General features: G+C 50.1%; 1 protein-coding gene across 1 annotated transcript in view; it reads left to right on the plus strand.

Moving 5' to 3' along the window:
* LOC106023539 (zinc finger protein 850-like) overlaps positions 1–19,721 on the plus strand; it is a 54,999-nt gene that overhangs the window by 29,837 nt on the left and 5,441 nt on the right. The window contains 3 exon segments of the mRNA XM_034065798.1: positions 12,860–14,440; positions 14,443–14,483; positions 14,892–15,285. Of these exon segments, the coding sequence (XP_033921689.1) occupies positions 12,860–14,440; positions 14,443–14,483; positions 14,892–15,285 (2,016 nt within the window).

Consider the following 19,721-nt stretch of genomic DNA (forward strand, 5'->3'; position numbering starts at 1 on the left):
GTGCTAGGGATATTGATAGGAGTAGCCTGAGGAGTATGAAGAAGGACTACAGAGCCCTGGGAGAGGTGGTTAGGGGCTCTGAAGCTCAGATAGTCTTTTCGACAATTCTCCAAGACACAGCAGAGGATATCCCAAAGGTTAGGAGGATTAGACAGGTGAGTAAATAGTTAACAGGGTGGTGTCATAGTCAAGGGTTTGGGTGACTAGAACATGGGGCCCAAATCTGTAGGCCAGGCCTACTGGGGGCTGCTCTGATAAAGAAAGGGAAGAGTGGCTTTGCTGGGAGGCTTGCCAGACTTGTCAAGGATGCTTTAAACTAGTTGTGTTGGGGGAGGGGAGCATCATTCCATCCCAACACACCCAGTCAGTTGCCAGCACCTATAATAAATGCTCGGAGCAATGTGGTGATATTCTAGCCACTCCAGCCAATGAGCCAGCTTCATTTGGAGCTCAGCTCAGATGCCTCTATACAGATGCCCTTAGCATGGGGAACAAAAAAGAGGAATTAGAGATGTGGGCACATCTCTGGGGGTATGATATAATAGGCATCACAGAAACATGGTGGGATGGCTCCTTTGACTGGAGTGTTGGAATGGAAGGTTACAGGCTTTTTAGAAAATATAGGCCTGGTAGGAGGGGAGGGGAAGTCGCCGTTCATATTAGGGATAGGCTGGAGAGTGTGGAACACTCTCTGGGGACAGGTGATCAGTTAACAGAAAGTTTGTGAGTCAGGGTTAAGGGGAAATCAGTGATGGGAGACATTACTGTGGGGATATGTTAGAGACCACCTGATCAAGAGGAAGCTGTGGATGAAGAACTCTACAGACAGATAGGAACAGCCACACACTTGCAGGCCCTTGTTCTCATGGGGGACTTCCACCACCCTGACATCTGTTGGAGCCACGGTACGGCCTGGCACAAGCAATCCAGGAGGTTTCTCGATTGTGTGGAAGACAACTTCCTTCTGAAGTTCCCAATGACTGGAGAAAGGGAAATACAACCCCCATTTTCAAGAAGGGGAAAATGGATGACCCAGGGAATTACAGCCCAGTCAGTCTCACCTCTGTGCCTGGCAATATCTGGGAGCAGATTCTCCTGAAAGGCATGCCAGGGTGCATGAAGAACAACAAGGTGCTTGGTGACAGACAGCGTGGCTTCACTAAGGGGAAATCCTGCCTGACCAATGTGCGTTTGACACTGTCCCACATGACATCCTTGTCTCTAAATTGGAGAGACATCAATTTGATAGGTGGAGCACTCGGTGGATAAAGAACTGGCTGGATGGCAGCACACAGAGAGTTGTGCTTTATGGTTCAATGTCTGGCTGGAGACCAGTAACAAGTGGTGTCCCTCAGGGATCAGTGTTGGGACCAGTTCTGTTCAACATCTTTGTCGGTGACGTGGAGAACGGGATTGAGTGCCCCCCTCAGCAAGTTTGCTGATAACACCAAGCTGTGTGGTTTGGTTGATATGCTGGAGGGAAGGAATGCCATCCAGAGGCACCTTGATACGCTTGTGAGGTGGGCTGATGCCAACCTCATGAAGTTTAACCATGCCAAGTGCAAGGTCCTACCCTTGGGTTTGAGCAATCCCAGGCACAGCTACAGGTTGAGCAAAAAGGAAATTCAGTGCAGCCCTGAGGAAGGAGGACATGGGGGTGTTGGTCAATGAGAAAATGAACATGAGCCAGCTTCAGTGTGCACTTACAGCCCAGAAAGCCAACCGTATCCTGAGCTGCATCAAAACAAGTGTGACCAGCAGCTGGAAGGAGGTGACCCTGCCCCTCTGCTCTGCTCTCGTGAGACCTCACTTGGAGTATTGTGTGCAGTTCTGGTGTCCTCAACATAAAAAGGACATGGAACTGTTAGAACAAGTCCAGAGGAGGGCCACCAGGATGATTAGGTGACTGGAGCACCTCTTGTATGAAGACAGGCTGAGTTGGGGCTGTTCAGCCTAGAAAAGAGAAGGCTGCGTGGAGACCTCGTAGCAGCCTTCCAGTATCTGAAGGGGACGTACAGGGATTCTGGTGAGGGACAATTCATTAGGGACTGCAGTGACAGGACAAGGGGTAATGGGTTGAAACTTAAACAGCAGAAGTTTAGATTGGATATAAGGAAGAAATTGTTTACTGTGAGGGTGGTGAGGTACTGGAATGGGTTACCCAGGGAGGTTGTGAATGCTCCATCCCTGGCAGTGTTCAAGGCCAGGTTGGATGAAGCCTTGGGTGATATGGTTTAGTGGGAGGTGTCCCTGCCCATGCCGACGGCTGGGGGGTTGGAACTGGGCATCTTAATGTCCTTTCCAACCCTAACTATTCTATGATTCTGTTATTCTTTGTTAAAGTCAAAAGCCAGACCATGGAGTCCAGTGTCATCCGCCGTGTCCCCTCCCGCCCTCCCTCTGATCCTCCGCCGCTTGCTGCCACGGCTGCGAAGACTCTGGGCAGAGGTGAAGATGATCCTTTTGACTCAGGCCCTGTTGATCCTGACAAGGAGCCTGTGCATGTTCATCAGGCTGCTGTTGCTGATCCTGAGGTTCTGACGCCTGATAATGCCGATGCTGACGTGGATGGTCCTTTTGACCCGGAGCCTATTGATCCAGAAAAGAAGCCTGATTTATATCCCCCAGTTCCTTTTGATAAATGGGCAGTTGTAGAGGGAAAAGCGAGACAGATGGGGGATGCATGTATTGTGTGCTTTCCCTGTGGTGTATGTGCTGGATCAAGACCCACAGTAGGAAGGTCTCTCGTATGCTCTTATCAGGGGTATTGGGTAGACTGTAGCAGACCATGGACTTGGGACCCCATATACAACTCCTTTGATACAGTGTCTCTGTGATACTTATGTACTAGGAGTTGGTAAATATAAGTATGTCCATGTTTCTATTGACCCTTGGAAACCTTTATAGATATTGCTGGCCACTTCTTCTGACGCAGGCTGGCCACCTGTGTCGGAATGAGTGTGCATTTTGGTCAGTATAAGAGCCCAAGCCTCATGCGATGTGGGGGAGGCAGACCCTCTGTGGGGACGCCTGCTAAGTTTGAGCCTGCCACCTCGCACTGCAGTGATGCTTCTCAGAGCTGGTTTCCTGATAGTCTTCACAGGGTCCTTGTGCCATGTTCTGTATGTGGGACCATGTAGTGGAAGCAATGGTTGTCTAGATTTTGTGTTTCAAATACTGTAGTTGTGTGGAGTGTGCTTGTGAGATCCCACATGTGTATATGTGTGTGTGTGTGTGTGATGAGGGCAGACGGTGTTCTGTGTATTTTTTGCTGTTGGGTTCATGTAAAAGTTTTTAACAGGTGGCAGTTTAACATTTTGGGCAAGAAAGGGTTAATGCAAGATGCGGTTGCCGGCAGGTATTTATGGTTGCTGCTGAAGCAGGCAAGCAGCTGTAGCTGCTGCCCAGCACACAGGCATTTATAGTGGCTTGTAGCTGCACAGAGCAGGGTGAGTGACTTTGGAGGAAAAAAAATGCTTTGGTAAGAGCTGGCTCCCCATGCTCAGAAGAAGCTGCCCTCTGATTCGACTCCTGGTGCTCCCCGGTGGAACAGCCAGGATGGACACTGGAGCCAGGGAGTGTAAAAAACAAAACAAAAAAACAAAATCCAAAAACCAAAACAAAAAAAAATCCAAAACCCCAAAAACAAAAGAAAAACAAAACAAACAAAACAAAAACACCCCTCTCAATCTATTGAAGTATTGAGACAGTTTGTAACCTGGGGTAAATGCAAGGGGTGGATAATGTCATGGGTTCAGCAGTAGCAGTCATTTTTTCTCCTTGGTAGCTGGTGCAGTGCTGTGTTTTGACTTTTGGGCTGGGAGTGGTTACTGGTGGCGTGTACGTTTTGAGTTACTGCTCAGATGTTTGGTTTTGTCCAAGGCCTTTTCTAAGCTCATGCTCTGCCAGGGAGGAGGGAGAGATAGGGCACTTGGCCTGGGCTAGTCGGGGAGGTATTCCATACCACAGCACGTCATGCTTGGGGAGGTAACTGGAAGTTGGCCGGAAGTGGGGGGGTTAGCTCTCTTCCGGGTTGGGCTCGTTTCGGCAGGTGGTATCGTATTCTCTCTCCTTGTTTATTTCCTCTAACATTGATTTATTAGTGGTAGCAGTAGTGATTTGTGTTGTACCTTAATTGCTGGATTGGTTTTATCTCAATCCGTGGGAGTTATATTTCTCTGGTTCTCTTCCCCATCCCTCTGGGAGTGGGGAGGTGGGGAGGGCGGTAAAAGGGGTGTGTGGTACTGCAGGATACTGAGGTGGGGTTTTAAACCACGACATGGAGGAACAGTTTGGTTGAAACAAGAACTGCTGAAGCGAGAGGGGAATTGCAACCATGAGCTCTATCAGCTGTCACCTCAGCAGCATCAGGACAGCAGAGAAAGAAGGAAGAAAAAAAAATGGGTAATGGCACAGCAAACTCCTTGACTGTTAAAAATGTGCAGTTTATTTCTGCAGCTGCTTCACATCCCCTTTGCATCAGAATGCTTCTGCTTTAAGGAATCACTTTAATTTGTCTACTTCTCAAGAACTTATAACCTGGGGGAAGGGGTATATTTGTGTCCTCCTACCTACAGGTCTGTGGTGGCTGCCTGCAAAGTTTGGCAAGCCTTGGCATGAGCTGGACAGATGAATGGAGGAACCCCATGCCTCAGCTACAGGAGCTGACTGTGAATACCCCAAGCAAAATGAGGTAGAGGAAGAGAAAACCGAATGATTGCAAAACATCACTTGGGGGCAACTGAAAAGCAACAACTTGAATATGTGTGCTTGTAAATTATTAGAGGCTGTGATTTTCTGTATAAAACCACCTGCATTTACTAGCCAGTTGCTAATAAGAAACTACACCTTGTATTGTATGGATTTGCTACTTGTAAAAGAGATGTTAAAGCATGCAAATTTGCAGCAGCTGCTAGAAAATGCTAAGGCAAAAGCTAGAAAGATTCTAAGATGATGGTAGTGTTATAATGCAGGTAATGGACCAAATTAAGAGGATGGGAGAGCTCCACTGGTAAGAAATTTCTTTGGTTATTCACTCGCTGCCATTGGCACCTCCAGCATGCTGCTGTAATAGTTACTCTGCTAATGGAAATCTGCGTGTGCTTTGCCATAATAGTGGCTTGTTACTGGATGAAGCAGGTGAAACTGCCCCAACAACAAGGTGTAAGGACTGAGGTTCACCAAATGCCTGCTACCACAGTCAAGGGCAAGACTGGGTTGGCCTCTGTTGTTTGCCACCAAGAAGAACCTTTAGCTCCGTTGCTGGCTGCAACCCAGCAGGCGTAGAGCGGTGGGGACACATGCCATGCCAGACCTTGATGTGAGGGATGGCCTCTGCTGTTATCAGAGAGCCATCCAGGAGAAAAAGGGCAGGCCCAGCAGGCTGTGGTTGGCACATGTAGGAGATATGATCTAGTCCAAATCCCCTGCTCAGGCAGGGTCATCTCAAGCAGGTATTGGTAGTAGATCAAAAAGAAAAAAAAAGGAGGAATGCAAGGATTTTCTCCACACAGACAGCTGGCAATAAATTTGTCTAGTTTTGATTCTCTTTCCACAATACAACAGTTGTGACATCTGACAGACAATTCCTTGCCCAAACCACTGGTTCTGTATAAAGACCTACAATGATAACAAGTGGAAAGGACCAGTGCCATTGCTGACATGGGGTCAGGGATACGGCTGTGTACAGCTATCGACAGGACCATACTGCCAGCGAAACGTATAAAGCCCCAGAACTCAACAACATAAAGAAACGTCAATGACACAAATCTCTGTACTATCCATTCTATTATGTGTGACCATGGGTAACCGACAAGTATACTGGGCACATCTGTTAAATCCCCAATATTGTGACCTGTTACATGATGTGTAGGATTCACTGGTATGCAACATGTTATAAAGGTTCAAGTGACTTCAAATTAGACTAATCTTACTGAAATAATGCTGCCTGGAGTAGTGGGTTGTTATGTTACACAAGTCAAGCAGTGATAGGGCAAACACGCCAAATTGTAAAAAACTTTTGGTAAAACTAAAAAGGGGGAGATGTGGAGACAGTGTTCTCACAGGAAAATGGATGTTTGGTACATGAACTCTGAATAACTCCGAGGGATAGAGCAAGGCCATGAGAGGACCAAGGAAGCTTAAGCAAGCAAGATAAGAAGAAGCTGGAATTCACTGAGTTATGAGAACTGTGGACTCCTGGCAAGCGTTCGAGGTCAAGTTCTCACACCTGTGCTTAGCCAATTATATGTTAGTCACTAAGGGTCTTCAAGACAAGTATCCAATCATGATATGCCAAATTGCTGTAGGTGTGTGTAAGCAATAGTATATAAGGAGTTAATGCTTTGCAATAAATGGCTTTTTGTCTAATCATATTGGTCTCTGACTGAGTCCATTCCGCTGCACTCACTGACCACCTTTACAGCGGTGAAGATAAAGGAACAACCTGCATGGATACATTATTCAAGAATAAAGAAAGCACCAGAACCAGAGAAGACATGGAGGGTTGAACCCTTATATATGAAATCTTATTGATCATAATTTGGATTTATATGATAAGTGGCATACTAATTTGGGACCAATACTTATACCTGAAACTAATGCAGAATGGTATTAAAGTTGTTAATTGTAGTGGCTGTTGAGTGTGTGCACAGTTTCCTGAATCAGGAGATCAGGGCCTTCCATTAATTGGCATTCCAATTTCCAGCTCTCTCTCATGGACAAATTTGTGGGTGCTGGACATGTTATTTACTTTACAAGGAGGGGTTTGTTCCATAATCAGTGAAAGCTGCTGTTCCTGAAATCTGGAGAAAATCTGGAAACAAACTAAAATCTTTCATAAAATGGACAAGGATGATACCTCCTGGGGGTTTAAAGAAATATGGAAAAAGTTAACTTCATGGTTACTTGATATCTCTCCTGGTTAAGGCAACTGGTTGTAGGAATATTAATTGTTTTAATATTGATTATTTGTGGTACAATACAATTTTCTTTCTGGTATTGTAAACGACCTATGATAAGTTATGAAGATTGGAAAAAGAAATGAAATTTAAGTACCAAGTAGAAACAGGAAACTATTTCAAAAGACTCTAGATGGTAATGGTATTATATAAAATGTTGCAAAAGAATTTGCAAAAGGACAGAAAAAGGGGGGATTTCATACAAGGAGTCACAAAAGCACAAAATGTAATCAGTTCTAAGTAATGATAAGTTTGATGGCTTTGTAATGGAAAATAACCGTGGTGCCTGAAGGTAGTTGACATAGTTCCAGGTGCTCAGAACCTTAGTACAAAAGGTGTGAGAAAAGCAGAATGGAAGAACAGGACCTGGGCATGGGGAGTATCTGGGACTAGCTGATGGCCAGGATGGGAGCACTTAAACTAGCTGATAAGTAGAAGGACAGGATGATTGCTATGTCTGTAATGTTAGTTAAGCTGGTAAAAGTAAACGACCATGAAAGACCACCATCACATTTTTGTATGAATGCGGGAAGCAGTCTGGGAAATGATGTAATATGCAGGGGGACCATAGAGGGATGGCCTGTAGAGCAATACGGGGACACACGTTAGGAGGAGCTATTCCCCGTGTCTCCCGGCGCCGCAATAAAGAATACCTGCTTGTCAGCTTGAAACTGTGTTGGCGAGTTTGTTCATGGAGTTTTCTCGGAATCACAGTGCACCTACAAAGCTCCAGAGCTCTGCTTGGTGTCCTCTGGATGCTTTCTCCTGAGAAAGCGCTGGCTGCTGCCGTGTCTTGTTCGTCGAGCTCCTGCCATGAAGGGTCTACACTGCCCCCGAGGTGGGCATTTGCTGTTGGTCTGGCACGGATGAGCCTTCCCAGCACGCAGAGCTGAAGCCTTCCGCAGGGACCCCGAGGGAGACCCTTCGCCTGCGGGGACACCCTCCGGCAGCGCCGGCGCCTCATCGCGCACCGGACACCCGTCCCGGGAGAGCAGACACAGCTTCATGGGCTCCGGCAGCAGGTGACCCACCCGCGGGGGGAGGCCGCGCCGCTGTCTGAGCGCGGCGGGAGCTGCCCTCGGTAGCGACAGGCCCGCGGAGCCCCGCCGTAGAACGGCACCATCGCCACCGGCAGTCCAGCGCCGCCATCTTCCTCCGCTCTTGGAGGCGAAGGCACCGCCCCGCCTTGGTCGCCGCCGTCACGGGGCAGCGCCCCCTGGTGCGCCGGTCCAGCCGCTGAGGGCGGGCCTGGCCGGGCCGCAGGGAGCGGGACCTGACCCGGTAGGGGTTGGCCCGGAAGCCCGCCCCCCGCGGCCGCGTGAGCCTGCCTGGCAGGGGGGTGCTGCGGGGCCCGGTGCTCTCCGCTGCACGGGCCCTGGAGGCGGGGTCCCTGCTCGGCGCGGAGCCGCGAGCTCCCGAGCCGCGCCGCTGGTAGCGGTCGGGGAAAGCCCAGCTCGCCTGACCCTCTTCGTTTCTTTCCCCGGAGCAGGCCCCCGGAGCGGAGCCGGAGATGCTCATCCACATGGATCAGGAGGAGGAAGTGCGGATGTCCCGTCTCCGCTCCTGCGAAGGGAAGAGTGCTCTGAGCGGCACCTCAGGTAAGGGCCATCAGTGTGACCCCGTCCTGAGAAGCAGTGCTCCAGGGGCAGCAGCGCCCACAGAATGTCCAAGGGCGGCGGTGCTGGGTTGGAGCAGGGCCCGTCCAGCTTCACGTGCTGCCTGTGACAAGGGTAATCATAGCCCCACAGGCCACCAGGCTGGGAGGGATCTCAAGGCTCATCCAGGACAACTTTTCCAGGCAAAGCGTGACCGGGCCTGCATGTCCCAGTGCCCTGTCCAGCTGAGTCTTTAAAGCGTCCAGCGCTGGGGAGTGCACCACTTCCCTGGGGAGATTATTCCAATGGCTGGGAAACATTTTCCTCTCGTGTCCAACCAGAATCTCCCCAGGAGTAACTTGTACCCCTTGTGAAATACGAATTCACTTCTCTAAACAAGATAACAAGGTTTTATTAAGGGACAAAGTCAATAAAGCAAAAGCAAACGGCGCTGGGTGCGTGACCATAGCCAGAGGCGCAAATGATTAGCATTTGTTACAGGTTTATATTCTTTCACAATTCCATTAGTCACATACATATTCATAATCCCTACATATAGGCAGGGAACATTATAATTAAGTCCAGTAATTTATTATCATACGTCTCCTCCTCTTGGCGTCTGCGCACTGCTCTTCAATAATTGTGGGCAGGGGTCTTGAGGATGAAGTAAGCAGTCTTCTTCACAGTGTGCTTTTCACATTTGGCACAGTTGGACGCTCCAGTAATGACACAACTCGCTAAAACCAGCCATATCTGTAATTATTCTAATAACTAACAAAGATTTAAAACAGTGTGACCTTCCTGTAAAATTTATAGCAGGATGGGCAGAAAAGGAGTATGGCAAGCTAGCGGATGTTTGGGAGGCTCTGTCTCTGAACTAACTGATAAGTACAAGGATGGTGTGAAATAACTCCTTCATGTTTACTGGGGTCACTAAATCTTGTTGTCTCATCACAGACTTACAACACAAACATTGTTCTTTAAAACTAAAGATACTTTAGATGACCAGTGTGAAACAATTAACTCACATTTAGTGGGGACCCTAAATTCCACAGGCGAACAACATAAACATTGTTCTCTTTCTACAACCTAAGTTAAGCTAAAAAGTACTTTAACTATATTTTACAGGCACTAGCTTTTCTTCTATCAAGCACGCAAACCCCTCCCCCCCTTTTCTTCTTTTTAACTTTACAGATTCTTCTACTATACGACTCCGGTTTGCTCATCTTATGTCTTTATTGAGCTTTGGTTTTGTAACTATAAACTTGTATAGTTATATCCACATAGCCACACCTGTGATTTGCGAAAGCCAATACATTTATGTGTTTATCACACCCCTCGTCTTTTCCGTGTGACTCCTTGTGAAAAGGGAGCCTCCGTCTTCTTCATAGCCACCCTGAAATACTGGACTATGGTGATCAGGTCTGCCCTGAGCCTTCTGTTGTCTAGGCAGAGGAAGGCCAGCTCTCTCAGCCTTTCCTCATACAGCAGGCAGCAGGCCCAGCCTTTGATGAAGACCCAGAGAAGGGCAGACAAGCAGTGATGTGTCCCTGTATCCTTTCACAGGCCTGAGCAGTCTGTGGCTTCAGGAGCTCCTGAACTACACACATAATGTCTCAAGATGTATCTTCTTGCCTTCTCAAGGTGCGCATATTGTAGCATCCGTGGCAGCTTGCAGCAAGGAGGTCCCCAGCTTATTTAGGTGATTTATGAATTGCTGCCTCCTTTAGTTTGCTTTGAAAGTGCCTTTTACTGCTGGCAGGAGTTCTTGATTTAGAACAGATGGTGCAGGATAGGTGCCAAACCACCCCATAGGCCACTGGTGTTTTTAAAGTCCTCTGTGAGACCCTCTATCAGCTGTACCTTTTCCCAGCAGAATGGGCAGTTGACTCATCTCCTGCACAGAAGCTGTTGTGTGCCTCTGATGGTTCCTGTCATGCCTCTGTCTTCCTCAGCTCTGTCAGAGTGTCTCTGACATGGGGGATCCGTCCTCCCCTTGCACACAGTCAGAATGTGGGGTTTGAGCAGCAAGGCAGAATTACATTCTCTTTTCAACCCTATTGTTTCCCTCCCAGCACTCACTGATGCTTGACTGGTTGTGCTGTGTGCCTAGGAGCTGCAGTTTTCATCCAGCTGCTCAGACTCCAAGGTGCTATTCCTGAATGATATCAAGAACATCCTAGGCCCATCGTGGTGTAAGTGCAAGCTGTAGAGGCTGTTCTCCTCTTGCTTGTAATGTTGGTCCCCAGATCTCCCCTCCAGCCCTTTCTGTGGCATCACATCAGCCACCTCCAGTCCCAGCACTGAGGTACCACAGTCAGAAGTCCCGCAGCTTACTGTGCTTACCTGGAGCTTGCCTTGTAGCTATAGCACTGGCACTGTTGGCCATATCAGAGGTCTTGCCATCAACCCAAATTGGCATGGGCTGAGGAAGAACCACATTCTTCATGTCTCTCTTGCTTATTCATTTTTGCCAGTTCAGCCTCATGCTTCTGGTATTAATTCCTCATCATTGTGAACTTGCTCTCCTTCCACTTGGAATTCTTCCAGTGAGTTCCTGTCTTGGTTTTGATCAAACCCTTTACAGACAGCATGTCCTAGATGCCAGTGAAGGTACCTAGTAGCTCAGAAGCAACAGAAATGATTGTAGAAGCGCTAGAGTCATGACAATAATTGTAAAAAGAAGCTTGGCACTCCTGATCTTCCCCCAGAGTATAGAACACTACAGAAAACTCAATTGTCATATACTTCTGAAGGCTTTTTCAAGGTCTCTGTAAAGAACCAGGATTCTGTATAAGTGCCAAAGTTGGCAGCTCTTTGGGCACAATGGCAACAGAACAACTTTGCTAGCTCCACTGTGTACTCAGTAAGTCTGACGATCTGGTCAAGAGCTTCAAGCTGTCCTGCCAGAAACATCCTCTTTCCATCCTGTCTGTGGATATCACCTTGCTCTTTTCCTCCAGGCCTGGCTGGAGTATCTGCAGACAAATGGAAATGCCTTCATGGTAAATAGCAAAATTGCAGTTTCTGTTCCTCTCATGGGATGGTTTTCATGAAAACTATGTGAGTGGAGAAGCTAGCGTCAATTCGACATGCACCTATCTTTATCTCCTACATGTATTGGATTTCCTCCATGCATAATTTGGAACCAGCCATGGAGGGTCTTCAGTTCACCCACCACCTTGCATAGAGAGTAAATTTGTTCTGCACCAGTGAAGGCATAAAGATAATTTGCTACTGCTCGAAGACTGGAATTAGCCTGGCTCCAGGTGGTATCCGTGTCTCATGCCTTGTGCATCTTCTCGTTCTCTGCAGTACCGGCAGCACAAGAGCACAGAGATTACTGTTGCAACCCAAGTAGTGTTCTGCTGAACAAGGCAGTTCTTTATGGCCTTCCTCTGACTCCCAGTTCAACTTTTAGTAACATCCTATGAAGGCAAGCAGAGATAGCTGGGCTTGTTGAGCCTGGGGAAGAGAAGGCTCTGAGGAGATGTTAGAGCAGCTTCCAGCACCTAAAGGGCCCAACAAGAAATGTGGAGAGGGGCTTTTGACAAGAGCAAGAACAGACAGGACAAGGCAGAATGGCTTTTAACTGACAGAGGGGAGATTTAGATAAGGAGAAAGAAGTTCTTCCCTGTGAGGGTGCTGAGGCACCGGCACAGGTTGCCCAGAGGAGCTGTGGCTGCCGTATCCCTGGCAGTGTTCAAGTGCAGTTTGGATGGGGCTTACAGCAATCTGGTCTAGTGCGAGGTGTCCCTGCAGATGGCAGGAGGTTGGTACTGGGTGTGATCTGTAAGGTCCATTCCAGCTAAAACTATTCTGTGGTTCTAGATTTTCAGAAACAAAATCCTGGAAGACCAAGCATCTCTCACATTCAAGCAGTAAACTTTTACCTCTAATATAGCAGTGATTTCAGTAGATTCAGGTTCCGGTGAAGCATGCAGGACAATTTACAGCATTTGGTGCTGTGAACACTCTGAAAATTCCTCTGTGTAGTTTGGAGGGAAATACCATGTCCTGAATGCAGGATATGTCAGAATGTTTTATACTTAAAGTCAGTGTATTTGCTGAATTTTTAGAATTTGTCCCCTTGCGATTTGCACTTTCCAAAGCTTCTAGTCCTGCCTGTGACTTGTCTGGATTCTCATTTTATTACAGGTGAAGATGGGATTGTGAGCACGATTGAAGACAATGCCCATCAAGGCATCCCCAGCCCAGTGGAGCCGAAGGGTTTATGCTCAGGACTGTTGGAGGAGAAGAGTTCCCAGGGTCCTGCAGAGGACCCTGTTCTCCCACGCAGGTCAGAGAGGATTCAGAGATCCAAGAGCTTCCAGGTGAGCTCCAACCTCATCCAGCATCCGAGAATCCACACCAGAGAAAAGCCCTTCACCTGCACTGAATGTTGGAAGAGTTTCCAGAAGCGATCACATCTCATCCAGCACCATCGGGTGCACTCTGGGGAGAAACCCTACGAGTGCAGGACCTGTGGGAAGAGCTTCAGTCAGCGCTCAAACATGATCCAGCACCAGGTAACCCACACCGGGGAGAAGCCCTACAAGTGTGCCAAGTGTGGGAAGAGCTTCTCCAGGAAATCGCATGTCATCCATCACCAGCGGGTGCACACTGGGGAGAAACCCTACGAGTGCAGGACCTGTGGGAAGAGCTTCAAGAAGAGCTCGAATCTGATCCGGCACAAGATAATCCACACTGGGGAGAAGCCCTACAAGTGTGCTGAGTGTGGGAAATGCTTCTCGAGGAACTTGAAGCTTGTTGTGCACCAGCAGGTGCACACCGGGGAAAAACCCTACAAGTGCAAGACCTGTGGGAAGAGCTTCAGTGTGAGCTCAAAGCTGATCCAGCACCAGGTAACCCACACCGGGGAGAAGCCCTACAAGTGTGCTGAGTGCGGCAAGAGCTTCTCCAGGAAAGAACAGCTGATCATGCACCATCGGGTACACACTGGGGAGAAACCCTATGAGTGCATGACCTGCGGGAAGAGGTTCAGCGTGAACTCAAACCTGATCCAGCACCAGGTAGTGCACACCGGGGAGAAGCCCTACAAGTGTGCTGAGTGTGGGAAGAGCTTCAGTCTGAGCTCAAACCTGATCCGGCACCAGGTAATCCACACCAGGGAGAAGACCTACAAGTGTGCTGAGTGTGGGAAGAGCTTCTCCAAGAAATTGCAGCTCATCCAACACCAGCGGGTACACACTGGGGAGAAACCCTACGAGTGCATGACCTGCGGGAAGAGGTTCAGCGTGAGCCACAGTCTTATCCGGCACCAGTTAACCCACACCAGGGAGAAGCCCTACAAGTGTGCTGAGTGTGCGAAGACCTTCTCGGACAGTTCTCGGCTCCTCCAGCACCAGCGGCTGCACACCAGGGAGAAACCGTACGAGTGCAGGACCTGCGGGAAGAGTTTCAGTGTGAGCTCAAACCTGATCCGGCACCAGGTAACCCACACCGGGGAGAAGCCCTACAAGTGTCCTGAGTGTGGGAAGAGCTTCAGTGTGAGATCACAGCTGATCCGGCACCAGGTAACCCACACCGGGGAGAAGCCCTACAAGTGTGCTGAGTGCGGGAAGAGCTTCAATGTGAGCTCAAACCTGATCCAGCACCAGGTAACCCACACCGGGGAGAAGCCCTACAAGTGTGCTGAGTGCGGGAAGAGGTTCTCCAAGAAATTGCAGCTGATCCTACACCAGCGGGTACACACTGGGGAGAAACCCTATGAGTGCAGGACCTGTGGGAAGAGCTTCAGCGTAAGCTCGACTCTCATCCGGCACCAGGTAGTGCACACCGGGGAGAAGCCCTACAAGTGTGCTGAGTGCGGGAAGAGCTTCTCCAACAGCTCTCGCCTCCTCCAGCACCAGCGGGTACACACTGGGAGAAACCCTACAAGTGCAGGAGCTGCAGGAAGAGCTTCAGTGTGAGCTCATCCCTTAAACGACACCATCAGATGCACACGAGTTAGATGCTTTTCAAGTGTGCTGAGTGTGTGTCCTGCGTTCAGCAGTAGCAGACATTTTTTCTCCTTCTTGGTAGCTGGTGCAGTGCTGTGTTTTGACTTTCAGGCTGGGAACATTGGTGATAGCACATACGGTTTTTGTTACTGCTGAGGTGTTGTATTCTCTTCACTTGTTATTTCCTTTATTATTAGTAGTAGTAGTAGTAGCCATAGTGAATTGTGTTATACCTTAGATATTAAACTGTTCTTATCTCAACCTGTGGGAGCTACATTCTTTGGACTCTCCTCCCCAGCTCTATAAGAGTTGGGGGAGCAAGGGGGGAGGAAGTGAGTGAATTAGCTGTGGGGATTGGGATTAAACCACAACAGTTCAGAAAGAGTGTTTCTGAGAACTTGAAGCTTGTCCAGCACCAGCAGGTGCATGCTGCAAAGAAACTCTACAAGTGCAGGAGCTGTGGGGCAAGCTTTAGCATGAGCTCAGGCCTGGCACGACACCAACAGCTCCACACAAGGGAGAAACCCTACGAGTGTATGGATTGTGGGAAGAGCTTCAACAGGAGGTGTGAGCTTGTGAAACACCGGCTGATCCACACTGGGGAGAGGCCCTACTCTTGTGGCTACTGTGAGAACAGCTTTCAGTAGGGTGCCCACCTCATCCAGCACCAGTGCATTCACACTGGGGAGTGTCCCTGCCTCTCTGCACAGTGCGGGAAGAGCTTCAGAGTGAGCTCGGCGCTCTTCCGGCACCAGCAGACCCACAGGGGTGGGGAGCCCTAGGTGGGGTGAGTGTGGGGAGCAGTGAGGTCTGATACCCTGTCAGCAAAGCCCGGTGTCTCCCCTCCCACTGACCATCCTGCTTGTGGAGGGTGAAAGCATTTTCTTCCTAGGAGAATGAGCCCTCAGAGATGAGGAAGGGGAGAGGCGGTGGAGGGAGCTGATTGGAGGTTTGGGGCAGGTGGCAGGAGGAAGGTGCCAGAGTCTTTTCAGTGGTGGCCAGCGCCAGGATGAGGAGCAGTGGCCGTGAACTGAAACGCGAGAGGTTTCCCCTCGCCATGAAGAAGAACTTGTTCCGTTGCAGTGTGAGGGCACTGAACAGGCTGCGCAGGGGGATGCGGAGGCTCCTTCCCTGGGCACACCCAAGCTCCGCCTGGACACGTTCGGGTGCCCCTGCCCAGGCAGGGCTGGGACCTGGTGACCCCCGGGCTCGGCTCCCATGGCCGGTGCCGCTGGCAATGAGCCCACGCAATAAACGTTCGTTGAGCGCCGCCGCGTTGCCTTCCCCGACTGCGCCTGCGCGGGCGGCTCCTGATTGGCTGCGCCGTCCCCACCGTGGGGGAGAAATTGGGGGCGGCCGGGCCGGGTGTTTGTCTCCCGCCGCGGGGCAGAGGGCGGTTGGTGGGGACTGAGGCAGAGGGTGGGTGCGCGCTCGCGGCGCGTGTCCATGGCAACGCGGCGGGACCGGCCCCAGGCTGAGGTCCTCGGGATTACCCCCAGGTCTCCCCCGCCTCCCGCGGTCCCTGCTCCCCTGGGTCGGCCGCCCCTTCCCTTTGCCGCGGTCCTGTAGGCCCGGTACCGGCGGCGCTCGGCCGGGAAACCCGTGTAGGCCGTGTGAGGGCCTCGTCCGTGTGCCTTTTCCCCGAGAGGCCTGGGTGGCCGGTCCCGGGAGCAGCGCCCGGCCCGTGGCTCTGGCCTGGGCCTCAAGCTGTGGCGGCTCCGCTGCTGGCCTGTGCCAGCCGTGTGCTCGTAGGAGCCGCGGGGCTGTGAGCGGCTGTGCAGGGCCAGCGCTTGTCAGGCCTCCCCCATCTCTTCCCTCGGCTGCTGCGGGCCAGCGTCCGCACAGCAGGTGAGGGAGGGTGCCAGAGGGGCTGCCTCGTACCCTGCAGTGGTTCCTGCACACAGCTCCTCCAGGAGGAAGTCCAAGTGTTTCAGGACAGGAGCTACGACGGGTTCTGTTGGTGCCCTGGGGGCATTTGGCTCTTCTCTGTCCCTGGCACAGTTGAAGGCCAGGTTGACATGTCTTGGAACACCCTGTCCCCGCTTTTCCTTTGCTGGATCACACAGGTGTCTTATTCAAACTTCATAGTGCCTAGCACCTTACTGGTTTACATACATCAGGTATAAGTGCCTGTCACTGGCACCGTTTGGGAGTCCCAGGCACAGCTGACTGCCTGGTGGGATGGGCAGGGCAAGTTGCTGAGTGGGATGTGAGATGACGCCTGTAACACCGACGCGGAGCGGGGGGAGATCAGTGCTCAGGGGCCTCACCTCAGAGCGACAAGAGCCACCGAGGAGGGAGCCTCAAGTCCTCAACAGGACTTGCCCAGGAGCCGGCAGCTCAGCTCCCACGAGGAGGTGACTCACCGGGGGCGGAGCCAGGAGGAGCGGCACGCACTGCGAGTGGTTAGAAACCTGCCCAGGGAGCGGGGAACACAGCAGGCAAACAGGGTGGTTCGAGGTAGTGTGCGCGGCAGTTCGCGCAAGCAGGTGAGCAGAATGGTGAGCGCTTGCTGTATGACTAATGTCTGGTCTGGAAGGTCTGTCCTGGCTTCTCCGATGGTGGCCAGTGTAGGCACCCAGACAGAGCCGGTGAGAGGGGAGGCTGCGGTGCGGAGCTTGGAGTGTAGAGAGTGCCTGCACTAGTCTGGTCTGGGGAGGGAGAGGTCCTGAATGGGCAGTGCTGCACTCGCTGCTCCCTGATGGCAGTTCTCCTGCAGCAGGTGGCTGAGCTGCGGGATGCTGTCAGTAAGCTGCAAGATGTCAGGGAAGCTGAGAGGAAGCAGGACTGCTTGCTGCAGGCCCAAACAGTGCAGTGGCCTCCAACTTCCCCTCTAACTCATGGAGGAAAAAAGGAGGCTGTTACCCCCAGAACCTGGGAATTAGTAACCAAAGAAAACCAAACAGTTAAAGGAGGAAGAGAGCAATTAAAAGCAAGGGGCTTCCTCCTAAATCTACTGTACCCACCCAGAACCGATGTGCTGTCCTGCAGGGGGCTGATGAGAAAATGCACTTGCATCAGAAACAGCCAGCCAGTGCACTGGTACAGAAGGTCTCTACTAGTGCCGCCAATTTGGCCGGGATTTCTGGTGTGTTAATTGCCCGGGAAATTGGTCCAACTGGGACCAGATTGACCGTTTGGGTGAATTAGTACAAACAGTTTGTGGAAACCTGGGAGAACTAAAGAACCAGTAGAGCAATACAGGGGTTAACTGTCAGAGTAGTGATCAAACTCCCTGGGGCAGGGTCAAGCTACCCCTTGCCCTATCTGCCATCACTGTTGTTTGTATATCCCAGCTAAGTGTCCTGCTTGTTCAAAATATATTATCTCTTTTGGTGGGAAACAAACAGTTTCTTTACAGAACTGTTTGGAATTTGGGTGTATCCGTTGTGCGTGCAGCACTCCGTTGTACCTTTTACTCTGGGTAATATATTATTGTTGTAGGGCTAACCGTGTCATCTATCTTTAAAGGCTTACAATGGGAGGACAGCAGAGTGGGGGAATTCTCAGAAAGAGCCCTTTAGATTGCCTTTTAGCTCGTTGAAAAGATATAGTGGGGCCACCGGGAGGAAGAATGAATAAGAAAACCCTGATCAAATATTGTAATCAATGATGGCCTTTATATAAATTGGAAGATGGGGAAAAGTGGCCCTTCAATGGAGCTTTGAGTTATAATTCATTGTTAAATTGATGTTGTTCTTAAAGCAACAACGGAAATGGGATTAAGTGATGTAAGCAGATATGTTTTTCACTTTAAGAAACCACCCAGCATGACAGACTGAATATGAAATTAACATAGCTCTGCCAGATCCCTCAATTTTGGCTTTAGAAAAGGACAGGGAAAACCAGAAAGCTGCTGAGATGTTGTTCAGATCGTGATACTGTGGAAAGATGTTTAAAGTTAAAAAACAAAAACAAAAAAAGACCAACAAAAAACCCCCACAGAGTAATCGGAAAGATAGGTTGGAAAATTCTGTATCACAAGTACCTCCGAGGGAAGCACCCTCTGCATCTGTCTATCTGACATTGGTAAGTAGGAAGAGACTGCTGTCAATGGCAATGAGCAGCAGATCCACATTCAGTGTTAAGGAAGCGTTAAAGCAGAAGTGCTTTTGTAGAGGCAGGCATCTGGAGCTGCTGCAGAGCAGGGTGGGCAACTGTGAGAAAAAAAAAGGAAAACCAAGGGGGAAAGGAGGGGAGCTCGAGCAGCTCCTGTGTTTGAGCATGGGATGAGTGCTGGGGCAGGCAGACAAGTGGGAACAGACATGCTGACAGATGGGACAGGGCTTGCTGGACCCTCACTGGACAAACCCTTTTATGCCTCTATACAAACAGCCGTAGCATGGGGAACAAACAAGAGGAATTAGAGATGTGGGCACATCTACAGGGGTATGATACTGTCCTGGGTTCAGCAGTAGCAGTCATTTTTTCCCCTTCTTGGTAGCTGGTGCAGTGCTGTGTTTCGACTGTCGGGCTGGGAACGTTGCTGATAGTACGTATGTTTGAGTCACTGCTCAAATGTTTGTTTTGCCCAAGGACTTTCTGAGCCTCATGTTCTGCCAGGAAGGAGAGAGAGGACACGTGACCCAGGCTAGCCAAAGAGGTATTCCATACCATAGCACGTCATACCCAGGATGTAACCAAGAGTTACCTGAAAGGGCTGGAGGACTCTGGGGGGATGGAGGAGGTATCGGTCGGTGCTCGGTTAGGAAAGGTGGGGTGAGTTATGGGTCGGTGGCTGGTGAGGTGTTGTATTCTCTTCACTTTGTTATTTCCTTTGTCATTATTGTTTGTAGTAGTAGTAGCAGTAGTGATTTGTGTTATACCTTAGCTATTAAACTGTTCTTATCTCAACCCGTGGGGGCTACATTCTTTGGATTCTCCTTCCTAACTCTCTGGGAGTCGGGGGAGCAAGGGGGGGGGAAGTGAGTGAAGAAGCTGTGTGGATTGGTTTAAACCACAACAGTTACAATAGGCTTCACCAAAGCATTGTGGGATGGCTCCCATAACTGGAGTGTTGGAATGGAAGGTTACAGGCTCTTTAGAAAATTCAGGCCTGGCAGGCAGGGAGGAAGAGTTGCTATTTATGTTAGGGATAGGCTGGAGAGTATGGAACTCTGTCTGGGGACAGGTGAGCAGTCAACGGAGAGTTTGTGGGTCAGGGTTAAAGGGAGAACAGTAATGGGAGACATTACTGTGGGGAT

The sequence above is a fragment of the Melopsittacus undulatus genome, chromosome 8, assembly GCF_012275295.1.
Source record: "Melopsittacus undulatus isolate bMelUnd1 chromosome 8, bMelUnd1.mat.Z, whole genome shotgun sequence".
NCBI classification, from domain to species: domain Eukaryota; kingdom Metazoa; phylum Chordata; class Aves; order Psittaciformes; family Psittaculidae; genus Melopsittacus; species Melopsittacus undulatus.